Genomic DNA, 18,992 nt, shown 5'->3' with positions numbered 1-18,992 from the left:
TGTATAATAATTAGTGCTGTACTAGTACTTACTACAGCAACAGCACTGTATTTTATTCATTTTCTTGGATTCGGCGAGGCTCGGCTTTAAATGGCATTTGGGACAATCATGTTCAAAATTATATGCTGCTTTAATCATTATTCCCTACATTATTCACATTTGAAATAAAATAATTGACAAAGTTTAAGTTTTTTTATTTAATATGGTCTCATAACTTATTTTTTTTATTTATTTTGAATAAAAATTTAATGGTTAAACTTTTATTAAGGAAAAGACAATTTAAAAAAAAATAGTTATGGGTTTAAAATACGTTCCGAATTTTTTATTTCAAATATTAAGAATCTAATAAGACGGTGGTAATAGTACTTTTTGCCTTAAATCCATTTAAGCTAGGTCCATCCGTCTTCGGGTTTAATGATTACAGTCGACTTGAGATGTTTTATTGAAAAATATTTATGTTTCTAGCTCAGACTTAATTTAATTTTTGAAAAAAATTATGCATCAACTCATTGACAAATGAGTTATTATTTTGTTTTTGTGAATAATTCGAAATCAAGTACATGTCAAGCTTGATTCGAATTTTACGTTTGACTCAAATTCATTTTTTACAAACTCGATCATTTTCGATCTTAAATCCGAGGTTTTAGTCGATCTTTGATACTTATTTTTAACATTCAACTAGTAAATAAAGTGTTCGCTTAAATCAGAATCAGTTCATTTTTTGATTTTGAAGTATTCATCCGAATACTCGTCCAAATCTATTCATTTTTTGATTTTGAAGTATTCACCCGAATACTCGTCCGAATCGACTCGAGGAGTGCTAGAAATTGATAAATTTTGAAACGACAAGAGTGCCATTATTTGAGGGTGTCCTCCTATGTAACCTCAAAGGAAGCTAGTGAGTGAATGAGTAGGGTAGTGTAGCTGGCTAATAGCTCGAGCCACGGCTAAGCTAAGCTAAGCTAAGCCAATAATGCCTTCAGCTAGTGTGCATCTTATACAATAATAAATCACTAGACGTTAAAAAAAATTGTTTTAGAGTTCGTGCCAAGTGGCTCTGGTGGGGCCCGAATGAAACTTTACTAAAATACGAGTCGAAACGGTAACAAATTCACGGACCCTCCTGTATTTGATTAGCTACTCTGTACGCTGATCACCAGCCCAAACCCCAAGGCCTGTAAATTATACTCCCTCGATCCTCCTCGATTCTTTATATTGGAGACAGGGATTCAGCACGCACTTTAATATTTTTATTAAATGTAATTGTATAAATATTTTTTTAATTTTTTTTTCTTCTAAATAAAAATATAATGTTCAAACTTTTATACAAAAAAAGAAAATTTTAAAAATAAGTTACGGAAATATACTTTATAGTTGTCGTAAAATACGTGTCAAACATGTGAAAAAAATTGTAAATAAATGAGAGGGACGGAGGAAGTAATAGTCTCAGCTAAGTCGTCCAAAGTTTGGACTTTCAACCCCTCGTACCCTCAGTATTTAGGATTTGAACAGATCGGTTCGGATCAGATATTACAAAATCAAAGTTCAAATTTAAATATTTTCGGATTATTCAGATTTAAATTCGTCAAGTTTTGGATTGTATCAGATATTTTACGGGTATCGAAAATTATGAATAATATTATCAAATTTAATCTTATTTATACATGCAGATACCATTAATTACATGTATATAATATCAAAAATTAAAATACATTGATTAATAAGTAGCCAAATATATTATATTGCACACGTTGATATGATGAATGAAATCTAAAATATGTTAATAACATAATAACATTAGTATCACATTACCGATGATTTTTTTTTAAATACATAAAAGGTACATCCTAAATAATAAAAATTGAGATTGAAATAGAGATTTATATTTCACTAAATAAGTGTTGATAATCTTGACATTCTACTCAAATTATACAATAAAATTATGTAAATTATGTCTTACATCTAAAATATTGTACATAATATATTTTCTATGTACCGGGTTTTAATCCGGTTTCGGGTTCGGATCGGGTTTCAGATTTCGGATCGGGTATCGGTTTGAAATCGTTGAAGTCCAAATCCAAATCCAAAATTTCGAGTTCGATAAATCTAAAATTTCGGGTTTGGGAGAGAGTATCCGCCAGATCAGATTATTTTGTCATCACTATCTATTTGGTTCGATTTCCGTAAAGTCCGAATTTAAGTAGGAGATCACTTAACGATTTTCTGAACTCAATATATTAAGGATTAGTTAAAATATCCCGGATACCTGATTAAAACAAATTAGAGTTTGGTTTGAACCGAAACTCATGGCGTATTAATAATTTTGAATTTAATGATAATCGAACTCAAAATCTTATACGATATTTTATTAATATTTCTAATTACTTATTTTATAGAAAAAGACGGGTGTTTTTACGCCGTACTCCCGAGATTTTTTGGGAGAGAAGAGAAGAGAAAAGATGGGAGGAAGAGAAGAGAAGAGAAACAATAGAAGAAAATAAATCAGTCTTGTGTTCCCAAGTTTGTATAAAAAAAGAGAGAAAGTGATCAAAAGAAAAGGTAATGTTAATTGATTTTTCCAAATCTTCCCATTTTTGGGAAGAAAGTTTTAGGCGAAAATTGTAGGATATTTTCTCTCCTGATCATTTCTCTTCTCTCGTAAAAAATTTGAAGCACGCCTCGAAAGGAAAATTTTAAAATTTTCTTTTTCTCTTCTCTTCTCTCCATTTTCAAATTCTGGAGTAGAGCGTTAGTTTTGAATCTTTCATAGGGTGATGGACTGTACAGATTAGAAGTGAGGCAAGGGGAACAGATGAAATGATGTGAGTGCTTGAGTTGTAATTAAGTCTTTATCATTTTCCCCATTTTTGCATCAATAGCTTTATTATTTCTGAGTGGAAATTCTTATCTTTAGAAGTTTGTCTCACCTTTAATCCTAGGTGTACTTTAGAGTTTAGACTCTTGTTTAAAAAAGCTAATTGATATGATTAAAGCAACAAATCTTTAAAAATAGTTAAAAGTATTTAATATAATATTATGATTGATTATTATGATCACACATTTTGAAAATCGTAACTAATCAGATAAGCAATTTTAAAAAATTGAACAATTTTTTAGCAATTTATCAAAGCGGTCAATTCTATTTAAATAATTTATCGTTACTTATTGAAAAATCGACCGATTTTTATAATCACATTTAATATTTGAAAATTATATACCATCCCTTTTCGAGAAACTAAAAGTATATTAAATAATCACCAAACAAATTAAAATAAGCAGATGGGTGATTTGACCCTTTTTATATGATCCACAATAATTAAAAAATTCAAAGTAAAGGGTCCATGAAAATATTTAATATGTAGTGTTGATTGATGTTGAGTTGTGAGACATGGCAAGTCAATGTCTCCACAATTAATCTTGCAATTCAAGATTTTATTATTGACTCATTGGAGCACAAGGTCCACAACTTTTTCTACACATGTTGACTAAATGATCACAAGAAAAGAGGAAATGCGCATTTGCAGGAGGTGTATTAGTAGAAAAACTAATCACCGTTTTATCATGTTTTTAGTAATTTCAAGGCCTTGTATAATTATGTTAGTGTAATAATCCAGAAAAAGGGAGCATAAATTAGGCCATTGTCTTTTAGCCCTTTTGCATGTTTCCGTAGACTGGAAATTCATTGCACCTTTGTCGGCAACAATATTCGCCTAAACATTTTGTTTACAGGGAACTCTTTTACAGGAGAGTTTGGATTTTGTAAACTTAGTGCAGGTCCGGGAATTCTAAAAATATGTAACTTACGATTTAAAATAAATAAATGAATTATAAGTGTTAAGTAAAAAAATACTTATAAGTCAAATAAGTGTTTAAATAATTTTACTTATAAGTTGGGATTTATTTCTCTTAAATGAATTAAAATATATAATTATTAAATATAATTATATAAATTCTTGAAATTTTAAGTTACATTAACATTTAAAAATATAAATTTTAAAATTAAGGTTAATAAATCAGTAAAAAATTAAAATAAGTTGAGAAAAAGTACGTAATTACTAACATTCAACTTATCAGCTTATAGCTTATAAGTCGTAAATTATTGGGTTGACAAACATTCGTCAATAAGCTATTACGAGTTTATAAGCCGTAAGTGGCTTATAATTGTATTGCGAGACCCTTGAGCCCCAATTTGATGCATGGACTTTGAATACGTACCAAAATACTTTACTGCACTCATGTAAGCCCAACATACTTTCCTCATAAAAGCCCAATTCATTCTCACTAGAATAGCCCAAATAATATAGTACTTGGCTTTTGGCAATAAGGCAATTCAAGTTCATAAAGGTGGAATCACTTGCTATTCATTATTAGTAAAATGATTATAAAAATCGGGAATCGGAACTAAATAGTCAAGATACTCGTTTTGAATTAATTGGCTAATCAGGATGAATCGGAAAATATAATCGGCCAATAAGATCAATTAGAGAATTTAATCGAAGTAATAATCGGATGTATTTAGCTTTTTTTCCTATAATAAATAACTGCATCTGATCGGTTAACAAGAAACTATACATGATCATATCCCTAATTTCACCTTTGTTATACCCATACTTCCTCAGCAACCCTTCTTTTTTGAGCCCAACTTTCTCTAGCACCCTTTGTGACCCTCTATTTTCTTCTTCCACCAATGCAACAGTGGCGATGCCAAGCCCCCAGTACTCAGCGCTAAGCGCGTAGCTGACATGCGCACTCGATGCCCCTAATACCAGCTACAAGACCCTCATCTTGTTTCGTTAACAGATGTTGGAGTGCATGACCAAATTCATGGAATACAGTTTCAACCTGAAAATTAGAGAGTTAAAGTGTAAACGAACTGTTAACCGTGTAAATAGCAAAAGTAGATATCATCACCAATTGCCTATAGTTAAGGCATACTCACCCAAAAAAGTACACTCTTACCTCACGAAAAGTCATGAGGCTAGGCTTGTCCCCAACTGGAGGCATTTGATTGCACACCATATGTGCAACAGGCAACCTAGCAGAAGCACCGTCGCGTGAAAGTAACGGCTCCGAGCAACAACCTCATCCATCCAAGCTCCTCCACGCTTTTTGGATGGACGAGAATATGGATCAAAGTAAAAGTACGCAATAGGACTGCCAGAAGAATCCTTGACACAATAAAATTTGACGTCGCTATTCCACACCTAGAAAACAATATTAAAAGACTAGAACATCTGCATTGCACATAGAATACATAACAAAGGCTACAGATCTAATTATTATACCAAAAACATAAAATGAGGGGCTATTACAACAAGGCACAAGTCCAATGTGCCAGATTTCAGAATGTGACAAACCAAGTATTTGATTTTTTTTAAAATTATTAAAACATAATTATCTGGAGCTGGCCGAGTCAGCACAAAATGGGATCTGGGGCTGTCATATTTTATCAAGTGGTTAACAAGCTCAAGGGATATATTAACAAGTACAAGTATAATTTATTGTGCATGCTGCATAGATTAACCGTAGCGGAAATTACATTTGAAAGGGCAGAGATAACTAACCTCATTTGTTTCATATTTTGATTCACGCAGCCTCTCACTCCAGTATGTTGTGTCCCAATGGATCAGATCATCTGCTTCTGGAGCACCTTGATCTTTTGCGAATTGCTTCAGTTCTTCCATATCTACCAAGATCAAAGCAATTAACCTCTATTTTCTTTTTAACAAAATCACGGGTACTCTATAATAAGCAAGCTCATGGGTCTTTCTTAGGCATCTAGCAATAATTCAACTAGACAGCTGTAAAATGTATATAAAGGTGACACGATTGAAACTTCTTAGACATCCAGCACTGAATCAACTAAACAACTGTACAAAGTATCTCCAGATTGCACAATCAGAACAAGTTATAAGGACTTATTTTGAGTTATTTTGACATTCGATGAAGTCAATTTATCACAATACGATAACAGATTATAATCGACTAATCGTAGATCTGCTGAAAAGTAACAAGGGAATCAGTAATCAGTATCAACATGCTTTCATCAGACAAATCCACTTGAATCGGTCTACTTAAAAATGATGCAGAACTAAAGCTTATACATGGATAGTACTTGTTTATTTTTGTGAAAATGACTAAATAACACCTGACTGTGCTAAATATCTTATATGTGCATACTAGATATCTTATATGTGCATACTACATATAAATATTCAAACTAGCAAGTCACTTGGATCTTTTCAAGTAGTTTGCTCATAATGTGTCACTTACAGAACTCTCAAAACTAGAAAGTTCTTCGTTATGGTGCATTCATGGAAATGATTATAACCTGAGTTGTTTCAGAATTACAGTTTCATATTCCAACTTCAAAAGAGCTTTCTTGAGTTATTTCATGACTTAAGTTTCTCATTATTGTTTCAAAAAATTATAAGATTACAGTCAACATTTTACAGTTAATATGTCAAGACTTCTTGAGTTTAATTCTATTTCCATACCTACTGGACTGAAGTCTTACTTATCGTCAGCAAGGTATGTCTTTTTCTAGCAACTTCATATGCTTTTTACTTAATCACTTGTAATTTTTTTTAAAAAATATTGCTAGTGAAATGCTTTTGATACTCATCAGTATTAAGTAACTATTTACAAATCATAATCAAATCGATTGACATTTATGTTTGTTTAAAAGTTCACGTTACTGGTTTTGCTAGAATAATATATTAAAAAGGGAATAAAACCCTGAAGATTACATAAATGGGCCAGCCCCAAAGGAACCTACTGAAGACAGTACCCATGCAAACTGAACGAAAACTAATACTAAAACTTAACCTAGAGAGGCTTCTACAGCCATAGCTACTTGCCTTGAGGAAATCTACTCGAAGAAGATAATACTACATAAAGCTAAAGCTCCCCCCACCCCGTGCCTTAACGTCTACTACCTTGACCCTTAGGTTTGGTCACCTTTTCGAATCCTTCATCATCCAATTCTTTTTTCTCAGAAACTTTTCTCTCAACATCTCTTTTCTCCTCTTCAATATATTTCTTAAAAGATTTACGATCTCTTTGAGTAAGATAATAAATGTTATGCTCTTCGTCCTGCTTTTCACAATGATCAATTCGGGTGAAAACTTCATTTAGAGCTCGATTAACTAAGTTTCCTTTTTGCCACTCAAATCTGTATCTGACTTCAATTAGCATACAATAATGTTCGGCATCACACTGACAAATCACTTGATTTGGAATTGGTTGTTTGAGATCGGGGGTGAAACTAACTGGGAAGACAAACTCTCTTTCGAAAACGGATTTTTTCTTGCAAAATGTTTTTTTCATCAATCTCACCTAAACTTTCAACCGGGTTGCAGTGGTTGAATAATATTGATGTAAAATCAATATATTCAGCTATAGATAAACCTACACCTGGTCCATGCTTAAGATATTCTGAAATTAAGAACTCGCACTCCTGACAAAGATAATAGGCTATAAATTCACATGTTTTGGTATGAGGAGTATACGAGAAGTGCTCCATCCACTTCAACCTCACTTGATCCCTCAATCTTGGGTTTTTATTAAACAACAATGCAAGCTCTTCAGCAACCTTCATCTGGTTCTCTTTATGAATATAAACACTTCTTTCCTCTTTTTCTCCAACCTTCAGTTCGGCAGCCAAAGTTGCAAATACTCCGTGTTGAACCTTTGTGAAATTACTGGCATAGAGCTCTTCGATAATCTTTTCCTTGTTTGGATCGTGTGTGTGCAAACACCTTGTTCCTAAGAGGAAGGACGAATATTCGAAATCAGTTTTTGCAAATTGTCCATCTTTTTTTGCATTAGCCACCTTTATATCCATCTCAGTAATGTTTTCACGAGTCCACTTTGATCTTGAAGCCTTACTCTTTGTTAAAAGATTCACTAAGAGGTACTATTGTTTGTTTTCGTGAGCTTTGAGAAGAACTAGATGTGTAGGTCATTGATGAATGAGAGGGAAAGGATGATGAATGAGAGGGAAAGGAAGAGTAAAAATGAGGAGAAAGACATAGAGATGAATCCTTAAATCATGAATCATGTGTCGCTCTTTTTACCCCGGAAGTTGCTACATAATTACAACAAATGCCATCAACTTCCTACTTTTTGGTATATTATTATATTTCATACTGCTGTTTTTGTGTGTTTGTTACAGATGTGGTAGTGACTGCCAAAGACACGGATGTAGTTCAAAGATGTGGTTTTGATCAGGCAACTCACGTGATCTCAATGCTTAATCAGGCAGTACTCTGACATGGCTTTCTTCATTTCAGCCCTATTTTCACAAAGGTGGCTAATGCAAAAAGAGATGGACAATTTGCAAAAACTGATTTCGAATATTCGTCCTTCCTCTTAGGAAGGAGGTGTTTGCACACACACGATCCAAACAAGGAAAAGATTATTGAAAAGCTCTATGCCATACTCTGACATGGCTTTCTTCATTTCAGCCCTATTTTCACAAAGGTGGCTAATGCAAAAAGAGATGGACAATTTGCAAAAACTGATTTCGAATATTCGTCCTTCCTCTTAGGAAGGAGGTGTTTGCACACACACGATCCAAACAAGGAAAAGATTATTGAAAAGCTCTATGTCAGTAATTTCACAAAGGTTCAACACGGAGTATTTGCAACTTTGACTGCCGAACTGAAGGTTGGAGAACAAGAGGAAAGAAGTGTTTATATTCATAAAGAGAACCAGATGAAGGTTGCTGAAGAGCTTGCATTGTTGTTTAATAAAAACCCAAGATTGAGGGATCAAGTGAGGTTGGAGTGGATGGAGCACTTCTCGTATGCTCCTCATACCAAAACAGGTGAATTTATAGCCTATTATCTTTGTCAGGAGTGCGAATTCTTAATTTCAGAATATTTTAAGCATGGACCAGGTGTAGGTTTATCTATAGCTGAATATATTTATATTAGATCAATATTATTCAACCACTGCAACCCAGTTGAAAGTTTAGGTGAGATTGATGAAAAAAACATTTTGCAAGAAAAAATCCGTTTTCGAAAGAAAGTTTGTCTTCCCGGTTAGTTTCACCCTCTGATCTCAAACAACCAATTCCAAATCAAGTGATTTGTTAGTGTGATGCCGAACATTATTGTTTGTTAATTGAAGTCAGGTACAGATTTGAGTGGCAAAAAGTAAACTTAGTTAATCGAGCTCCAAATGATGTTTTCACCCGAATTGATCATTGTGAAAAGCCGGATGAAGAGCATAATATTTATTATCTTACTCAAAGAGATCGTAAATCTTTTAAGAAATGTATTGAAGAGGAGAAAAAAGATGTTGCTGTGGAGAGAAAAGTTTTTGAGAAAAAAGAATTGGATGATGAAGGATTCGAAAAGGTGACCAAACCTAAGGGTCAAGGTAGTCACAAAGCGCCTACCATTGGTGAATCCAAAAGGTTTTTTTTTACTGGAGGAATCAGTTGATAAGGTCCCAAGTTAATATAAGCTCGTCGAATCTCATCACACTGATTAAATGCATATTCAGACAATTGACATCTTAGTCCTGGACACGCTCTAATTTAAAAATATCAATCTCATTTATGTTTATTGAAGGAGTTGCATCCGCTTCAATATTTTGATGTTCAACAGGAGGCTGGAGAGTAGTTATTTTGACATCAATTATTTGAGGTTCTGATGCTTTTTTAAAGAAAGAATGAATGGTGCGTTTTGGTTTCCCCAGGAACATGCTTATTTAGGAATAAAAGTTACAAATGCATAAATTCTAACAAACTTTAACAACCAGGCACAATTAGACAGTTTAACAGCAGATTGGTATTTACTATTCCCTCCGTCCCAATTTATCTGTCTTGTTTGACTTTGTTTGACTTTTGATGGTCAAATTGACTCAACTTTGACCATAAATAAAAATTTATTCTTTCATTATTGTGAAAAACTGAGAAATACAAATTAAAGTACATTAAATATACTTTCTAATGATATAATTTTTATAAATGTTTTTGATAATCTACTATGTGAAATTTTGAGTCAAAATTGGGTCAATTTCACCATAAAAAGTCAAACATGACAGATAAATTGGAACGGAAGTAGTAATACATACCTCAATGGAAGATTTGTTGTCACAAGCTCACAGGTTCTGCTTTCTGGGGTTTGGAATTTCTGTACTAATCTATTTATCAGCAACAAGCCAAACTAGCTCTCGGCCAGAATTCAATTATCTAAAACCTAAATTCAGGAATTCATTTTTTGAATGGTAAGAACTCCCAAACATATAACATATCATTCAAAATAAAAAACGATACTGAAGTGTAAATAGAAAAGATAATTAATTGATAGCTTCTTACCTGTAAATCTGCAATTCCGATTACCGAATGCTTTAGTTTTTTGATTTGTTGAAGTCTTAAACACTTGAATCTGTATCGCCCTTTTGCTTGACAAAGTAGAGACAGAAGAGGTAATAGCATCCCCATTGGAAACCCATCCCCATCCCAAAAACTTACTAAAAATGATAATTCCCTAAAATTTTCTTAAAATTTTATTCATCTTTTAAAAATTTTGTACATCCTATTCCCCATATTCATCCCTACTTCCTTTTTTTATTAATTTTTATTTTCTTTCATTTAAAATTTTAACTTTCAATTAAATTTAATTTTATATATTCTTTAGTGCCATTATTTGTTAACACATTTGAATTTTTCATGAATATAAAAAGTATAGTTATATTTATTTTTATTTTTATTTTTGGTATAAAATTTTAAGAAAATTTCAAAATATTGAATAAATATTAATATATGTGAAATGTTAAAATGATGTAAATTTGAGATAAAAATAATTTAATAAGAAGAGAAATGAAATGGGGAATGAATAGTGAAACCCCAAATATGGGGATTTGGTTTTAATCCCTAAAATTATTCCCTATTTTAGGGATCCAGATGTGGATGATATTTTGACAAAATTTAACATAATTCCCTAAATTATGGGGATGGGGATTGAGATGGGGATTGGGATGGGAATACTCTAAGAGGTGAGTTTAGACTTGTTGGTGGGTGAGTTACTATTTAACTTTAAATGCTTTATATTTATATATTACAGTACTTTCTGTTTTTAATAGTTTTAATACACTTTTTTTATATTACACTTTCAGGTGTGTGGGTTCATAATTTAATACATAAAATATGTATTATTTGTAAATTTTGGGGTCCTGCCCTCAGTCCCTGGCCTCTCGTATGTCCGCACACCTCTGAGAACTACATCAAACTCTTATTCTTCTGAACATAAGCAAGTCATTTTCAACTTTACCAAGTATATTATAGTATTTTACCGAGTTGAATAGCTAGGAAGGTTGGAGATGCTCTTAGTCAGTTTTTCCTCCTAGTTACTTTTTCTTGTTAATTGCATTACTAAGAAATGCAACAAATGCTCAAGCTATCTTAAATGTACTAACTTTTCCATTGCACAACATTATGTAAAACATAGATACCTTACCAACATTTACACTTAGTTTTAATTACCAACCACTTAAATAAATGTATGGCAACTTTCTTGATGGTAAATTTAGCTTTAGACAATAAGGTGAAGCCTAATTAGTCGTCTTTAGTGCTAACCAAGAACATAAGACAGGAATACAGAATTACGACAAGATTACGGTAAGTTTCTTCAATAATATATATATATCAAGTAACATTTTAAAGCTTACAAAACTTACATTAATTCAAAACAACGATTTAATCATATCAAATGAAAAGTTTAACTAGTATTAGACAAAAATCTACACACTACTGATATCTTAGAGCATTTCCAAGAAACACTTTAAGTCACTCTTAAATATAATATGATATAAATTATTGGCTCTATGCAATTTAGTTTGTATAAAAACAACTTGATCTCATAAAAGTACAAAAACAAGTGGATAGAGAGAGAATATGTCTTATTAATTTAAGATGAAATATTACTTTATGGGTTGATAGGAGCTCAAACAAACAAGGAGAGAGAGCAGGCTCTTAGATTTTAGGAGCCACTGAGAGTCTCTTAGACCAACATATGCTCTCCCTCCTCAAATTTCAATTTAAGAACTAAGATCTTATACACGAACTCAAACTCGAACTTTGGTTATCACAATCATTAGAATTAACAATATATAAAAGAAACTACAACTAAATACGAGTAACTTCTTCTCCTTTTCTCACTTCACAAATAAACCATGACGTATACGTTAACATATATACACACACACATAAATATTAACTTATATCCTGTACACATAGATCCTAGGCGCTGTGTGTATCGACCGGTGGCATAAATAACCATGATCGGCTACGATATTACAAGTTACCAATCTAAATCAAACATGATTTACATGAAGAAGGTTTGGCTCAGCATGTTCTATTCAATATGGGTAGGAGAAGAACTATTTACAACTATTCAATTAAGAATTCTCAGATTGACTAGTTTTAAGTTTTAACCCTACGACATAGAAGGAACAGTGAAATAAATAGTAGAAGACATTTTAAAGTAGGGTTTGGCCGGGAAAACAAATATAACAATTATTGAAAGAACAAAAATAACATTAAAGTTGTTGACATTTTTCTTTATTCTAAATACAATTCAGACACACCGTTGCCAGAACCTAACAATATAAGGACTCTAGATTTTAAAAAGTAATGAACTTCATATTCAAGCCTTATCATTGTTTTTTCTGCAGCTGCATATGAAGCTACTATGTGCAACTATGCAAGTCTTTTGGTGATGGGTTAACAGAAGTGAAAAATCCTTGTCTATACATTATTAATTGATTTATATATATATTTAGTGTAGAGAGAAATAATGTATTTATTTATATGTTTTATATGTGGGGCTAGTAGTTTAATAAATAAGTAGTTTATTTATAATAAAAACCCAATTGTTCACGGGCCTTAGTCCATTAAGTTATGTTTTCGGGTCTTATAACCTATATAAGTTATGCAACAAATACCAAGACGATAGGAAGGAAAAATTTCTACTACATGCAGCATTTTTAGTGTTATGGTTCCTACTATCTGGCCCAATACCTTGTGCAACTTATGGCTTTGCATATGATAAGATACACTATATAAACCCCACACTTGTGGCAGTTGCAGCAGCCTCTTGGCTATGCATTCTAGAAATTAACAAGGTGTTATATTAAGGCCACAATGTACCAAGTGAATACCACAGTTATGGCATCAAGTGTTTGATGAAAAAATTTTGGTTGGTTCTAGAGAGCTTCAGTACTTTATATCATTTTGACACGGAGATGACCAAACTAGTTAAGCGGGCATCATAATGAAGAGTGTGGATAGATACTACATATAAACAGAGCTAGTTCAAGTGTGCTATATTACATCTGCCTTGAAATCTTATTTATTGGCTCTATTTCTTCTGTAGTCTGCAATTTTGTCTACACCTCGATTTTTTATCACAGTTTTATCTGGAATTATTAATATAATTACCATGCAGTCATGCACAACTAGTCAACTACAATGCTTTGGCCCATAAGCTGATACCTTGTTATAAGCGTTTTGAAGGTCTTATATCTCAATTCAATCACTGTCTGCCCAAAGTGTTAGACATGCTTTACTATCTCGAGTTTTCAACACCCCTAGGTTGCTGCCTAAATATTATCCTAAGTTGAATTTAAATACTCTAACTCAAGTTATTGATCACAAATTCTTTTATTATCAATTAAAAGTATCACAAGACTCCCCACAATCTAAATTCTAAAGCATTACTAGACTATTCTAATCAACTCAAATTCAGCTAACAATAATTAGACTACTGCTGCATGGCCTTCACTTGAAATTATAAAAATGTTACAGAGCTATATATCAGCAAAGGACATTTTTTATGTATTCTCTCCATTTACAGTTATAGTAAACCCAGTACCATACTTGTGTCACAATTGCATAGTACATTATATAAGAAAGTCAGATGCAAGCTCACACGAAAACGCTATAAACAAGGAAACTCTACTATCAAAATAGATAATAATTACTACCAAGACTGACTTTTCAAGCAAGCCCAACAAACAAGTAACAATTAGTTATGCGATGCATTCCAAATTGAACTTTTTTTTTTTTGACAAATATGGCTTATAGACTTACAAAGTGAGTATTTGTTCTAATAATGTTATGCAAACTGATAACCATTACTTAAGTCTACGTGTTTAGATAAATTTACTGAAACATGGTCATCTTAGACACTCAAGCTGCACTATATAGTGAGGGAGTCTAGACACAAGTATCCTGCAAAGTTAATCAATACAAATACATATATAGAGATAGGTAAGAAACTTATAAAGCTCTGACATATAATACTACACTGGAGAAACTTACCAAGTATTTGTTTGTGATGGTCATCTTTCTGGTGGCGAACCTCGGTATCACTTAAGGCGTGCGATATGTTCCGATAAAGGAAGAAGAAATTATGAATGAAAGCCAGGGTTTGTTACCACTACCTCCTTTGTGGTGGCATAAAGTATGGTGGCTTGCACATGGATGGTTGAAACCATTTCCTCCATTTTGGGCTCTTGGATATGTCTTTGGCCTTGCAAATAGTCCTGATGTTGATGCAGAAGCAGTACATGGAAAACTACATTGATCCATCTGGCGGTAGCTAAATCAAAAAAAATAATGTATAGTCCTGCAATATGCATTCTACTACAGAAATGGCTACATTATTTTTATTATACAGTATAAAATATTTCTCCTTTTATGAGTCGTCCTGTAATCTTCTTATACTCACACTAGAAGTTTGCTTAGTACTTAAAGCAAGGAATTTAATCATTGAAGATTATATTTATATAATTAAAATATAACAGTTTCCTAGATTGATTGGTATAGGTATAGAGAAACAAAAATCCTGCATGTGTAACATTCTTTTTCAAATAATCTATTTATTTCTAATAAGAACCTAAAGAACGAAACTTAAATACTTGATCATGCACATCAGCTAACCCTAAACACTTCTTTCTTTTCCAAGGTAAAACAGGGTAGAAGTTAATTATCAGAACAAATACATGCCTCAAACTCTAATTCTAATGGAGAACAAACACAACAACTTATGATTCATTTCTGTGTTTTTCCCCAATTTCAAAGGAAAGGATATACTGGCACATATTTATTATAGGTGCAGACTAAGATGCAGAAGTACCAATTATTTTCTGAATCATTGTTAAGTTGGAAAATTGGACTGATATCTTGGTCAAACCTAAGGCAAACTTGCTAAGGTTAATGGTCAGATTCATAATCAAAACAACAGGAATGTGAATGCTTTAAGCCTGTATTTTGTAAAATAATATAAAGCACACAATTGCTTTACAACTGAAGAAGTACATTACATGGACAAAATGCAAAAACATCTTTGCTAAATATCTTTTTATATTTGAATCGTTCTTGGCATATAGTCACAACAGATTGGTATTACAGAATAAGCATATTAAAACAAAAAATAAATGAATATGCATCTTGCAAAAAAAGTTAAACTAGTAAATGTTAGATGAACCTTTCCAATTTGGGACGATCACAAAATATATTTTTAGCAGATGAATGAACGGCACTTTGCTGGGGCCTGGTTAGCTGCTGCTCCAAGTTGTTTCTTGTCTTCATTATGGAGGAGACTGTTAGGCTAAAGTAGTCATTACTTTTCTGAGATGTAGCCCCCCTACACATTTCTTCCCAGCAGAAAACTTTTTTGTTTTTCTAGTGTTGTCCAACGAACAATTGGATTCCTCTGGACAGATGCCCCTCTACTGTAATTGACAGCTTAGGCAACATCCTACTTGCTGAAAGTTTACGCCTCAAGGGCTTGGACTTTCAGCTGTTTCTGCAGAATACATTGTAATCTCTCCTTCGTTGCTATATCCGTCGCTGGTCGGGCATATCTGAAACTTCAACAAGAAAGGAACTGATTCGACCTCGCTCCCAGAGACATTTACAGAACCAGTTGAAGCAATTTCGGCATCTGCCACAGTATCAAGTCCTTGATCCCTTGAATGCTCTTCTCCAACTGCATGCCGCAAGGGAATTGCCTTGACCATATTCTTGTCTAATTTCAGATGCATATTTTGAGCAGGCTGATGCAAGAGCAAGACCGCAGGTTTGATGATCCTTGGCAGAAAATTAATATCTAAGAGCTGGATTAGGGCACTTTCATTCTTTCTAAAAGGAGCTGGAGTTAACTTAGGTGATTCGTAAATTTCAGGAGTTGGAAATCCTTGTAAATGAGGAACAGTCTGTAATTCAGTGATTGGTGTGTCCTCTTAACGTGCATTTGCCACATGGTACGAGCTTGGTCCAGGAATTGGTATTGAGGTTTGACAATGATGGAGTACCATCATCTTCAGCTTCGGTTGACTTGAAAACCTCTTTGTGAAGGAGCGCAGGATTGTTCACTTTTTGGGTAAGCGGACATCAAGAGAATCACCGGTAGTTTTGGTCTAATGAGTTCATCAAGATTACCCTCCAAATGTTGGTTCAACCAATCACAGATAATGGGAATCAATATACAAAATTGCATAAGAAGATCCCTCTTCCAAGATGAAGACGAAGATGATTTTGAAGTGGACTAATGGTGGGAGATGTGGCTAGTTTCATGGGATCACAGACCATAAATGCAAGATTGCCAATGCATATCATACCCAGCTGATCCAGGGCTCTATGTTACTCCATCAGTGGATATCTTTATAAGATTGTCTGTCGCTTTGACCACTTTTCCTTCCCCGACTGTCAACTCCCTTTTCTCAGCATAACCTAGTATGTAGACAACACTACCAAGATCCAAACTGAGTTTAGAGCAGATCTTTAAGTACCAAGGTTGCGGAACCTGCACACTTGAGTCCCTGTCCATCACATCCAGAACAACAATTGTTAGATCAATAATTGAGTTTGTGATGAAGAATCTGCACATTAATAAGAGAATTAATAAAAAATCATATGAAAGTAAAACACAGACCTAGATACATCATAAAATGAAATCCTTACTAAGAAGTAAGAACTATCCATATATGTTACATTAAGTCACAAGCTTTACCAAGAAGCATTGGTAGATGTAGGTGGAAGAGCTAAGATATTCAGCAGGAAACAATGACCATGTTATGAAATACAAATTAAAGGGTAAGCATGCCTTTTAAGAAATGCAGGGTTGCATGAAGTACTTGATATGTGCAGTACAATAAAAACTTTTTTGTATCTTGTCTTGAGATTCTACCAACTTATCACCCCATCAAAGTTTCACCTTTCCTATTTCTCGAATTCTCACCTATTCTATGTCAAAATGCAAGAGACAAGTTATGACAGAAAGCTCTTAAATATGTAGCAATCCTATTCTCTAGTCTTGTTTTTCACATTTTCAAGAAAATGACATTCCAACTCTTGTTTTTCACATTTTTAGTAAACTGTAATAACTTATGCAAACTATGTCAGATCTAAACCATAAAACAAAACATATGCATTAATCCCCTTCACTCATAAAAACAAAAACTTCAGCAAATTTTGCCGATAAAAACCAAACTAACTTCACCAAGTAATCAAGAAAATAATCGACATCACCACCAATATAACTCCATGGAACAATTATACAAACTTATACATTAAGCAATTAGCTCAGAAACCAAGTATAACTCTGTGGGACAATTGATGCCTGCAATAATCGACATCACCACCAATAATGACATAATTTTCACAATATACTTCATTATACCTGCCACGAGAACCATACGATAACCTAGAACAACCCTCATACAAAAATGAATATGTAGAACAAGAATTAATTAAAAATGTCATCACAAATTAATTAAATTGTCAAAAATGTGAATAACCTCAGAATTCACTTAGCTAACACAAAATTACAGCTAATAATGAAAATCATAAATCTACAAACTACATTTTTTTTGAATTCAAATCTAAAAACTACATATAAACATAAAGTTAAACCAATTGATCAACATAGCATATAAATAAAAAATAAAAAATATTTTAAAGTTCAAAGAAATGAAGACTCACCGGCGCCGGAAAACATGTGGAGAGAGAGATGAAGATGAGTAAAAAGGAGAGAGGGAGAGAGATGAGGATGAATACAAAGATGGAGCCGAACCGAATCGTACAAATTCGGTCCGCTTCGTTTTAGAATTTTTTTTACATTTCGGTTTTCGATTATAACAGAACTAAAAGTTCGGTTCGGTTCGGTTCGGTTTTGAAAATTATAATTTCGGTTTAAGCGAAATAACCGAAGTTTTATATATATATATATTTTAAATTGGGTAAAATTCCACAGGCACGGTTGGCTCCACGTGTTGGGAGCCAACAGAAAAAGACTTCCGCAATATTTCATGGCGGAAGACTTCCGCAATGAAACAATGCGGAATACTTCCGCAATGGAATGTCATATTTGAATTTGGCTTTTAAATATTATTTGGTATGTATTGGAGCTATAATTTACTTTTTTTATAAGTACAAATTTTAAAAAATTAATAGCTGAAAAAACAGGGGAGTAATGCCTACTTCTGCAATGATTCATTGCGGAATGCCTTTCCTTCCGCAATGATTCATTGTGGCCGGTCTAGCCCACGTTGTAGCCCTCGGCAACACAAACCTCGTACGCAGTGCAATCTCCGGACGGCCAGGCAATACCCTCTCCCAAACCCACAACATCAACAACATAGCACACCCGTTCAGACTGCCTGAAGACTTATGCACAACCTTCGACAAACATCTATACAAGTAGCTCAGAACAGCAGCCCCCCAAGCATAATCGATAATATGATCAGTGTCCTGTATAAGCTGTAGATATCGGGGGTGCACCACATCCCGAGATGAGGTAGGAAATAATATACCTCCAATCAGAAACAGAAGATATGCCCGGGTGTAAACTATAGGATCCTGCTGAAGAAACTCTAGACTCTGCTCCCCCTCTGGCCTAGAACCATATCTCGTGCGTAACTTGTGAAGAGTCACCCCGCCTCGACCATACATCTCAGTCCGCTCCTTCTCAGTC

General features: G+C 33.5%; 1 protein-coding gene across 2 annotated transcripts; it reads right to left on the bottom strand.

Moving 5' to 3' along the window:
• Window positions 1-4,402: 4,402 nt before the first annotated feature.
• Window positions 4,403-18,120, bottom strand: LOC141676890 (putative cytosolic oligopeptidase A). Of its 2 annotated transcripts, XM_074482617.1 has the most exons (7): window positions 18,002-18,120; window positions 15,504-16,839; window positions 10,331-14,591; window positions 10,087-10,211; window positions 5,565-5,686; window positions 4,960-5,204; window positions 4,403-4,842 (listed from the first exon to the last, which is right to left on the bottom strand). In XM_074482617.1, the coding sequence occupies exons 5-6, from the start codon at window positions 5,682-5,684 to the stop codon at window positions 4,971-4,973; spliced, it is 354 nt and encodes a 117-aa protein (XP_074338718.1). In that variant the 5' UTR covers window positions 5,685-5,686; window positions 10,087-10,211; window positions 10,331-14,591; window positions 15,504-16,839; window positions 18,002-18,120; the 3' UTR covers window positions 4,403-4,842; window positions 4,960-4,970. The 2 variants fall into 2 exon arrangements, with proteins under 2 accessions (XP_074338718.1, XP_074338721.1); XM_074482620.1 differs by lacking the exon at window positions 10,087-10,211 and having other exon boundaries at window positions 14,336-14,591.
• Window positions 18,121-18,992: the final 872 nt, after the last annotated feature.

Source organism: Apium graveolens, chromosome 1 (genome assembly GCF_009905375.1).
Source record: "Apium graveolens cultivar Ventura chromosome 1, ASM990537v1, whole genome shotgun sequence".
Classification (NCBI taxonomy): domain Eukaryota; kingdom Viridiplantae; phylum Streptophyta; class Magnoliopsida; order Apiales; family Apiaceae; genus Apium; species Apium graveolens.
The sequence above is the reverse complement of the archived record's forward strand: the minus strand, read 5'-3'. Positions and strand labels throughout refer to the sequence as shown.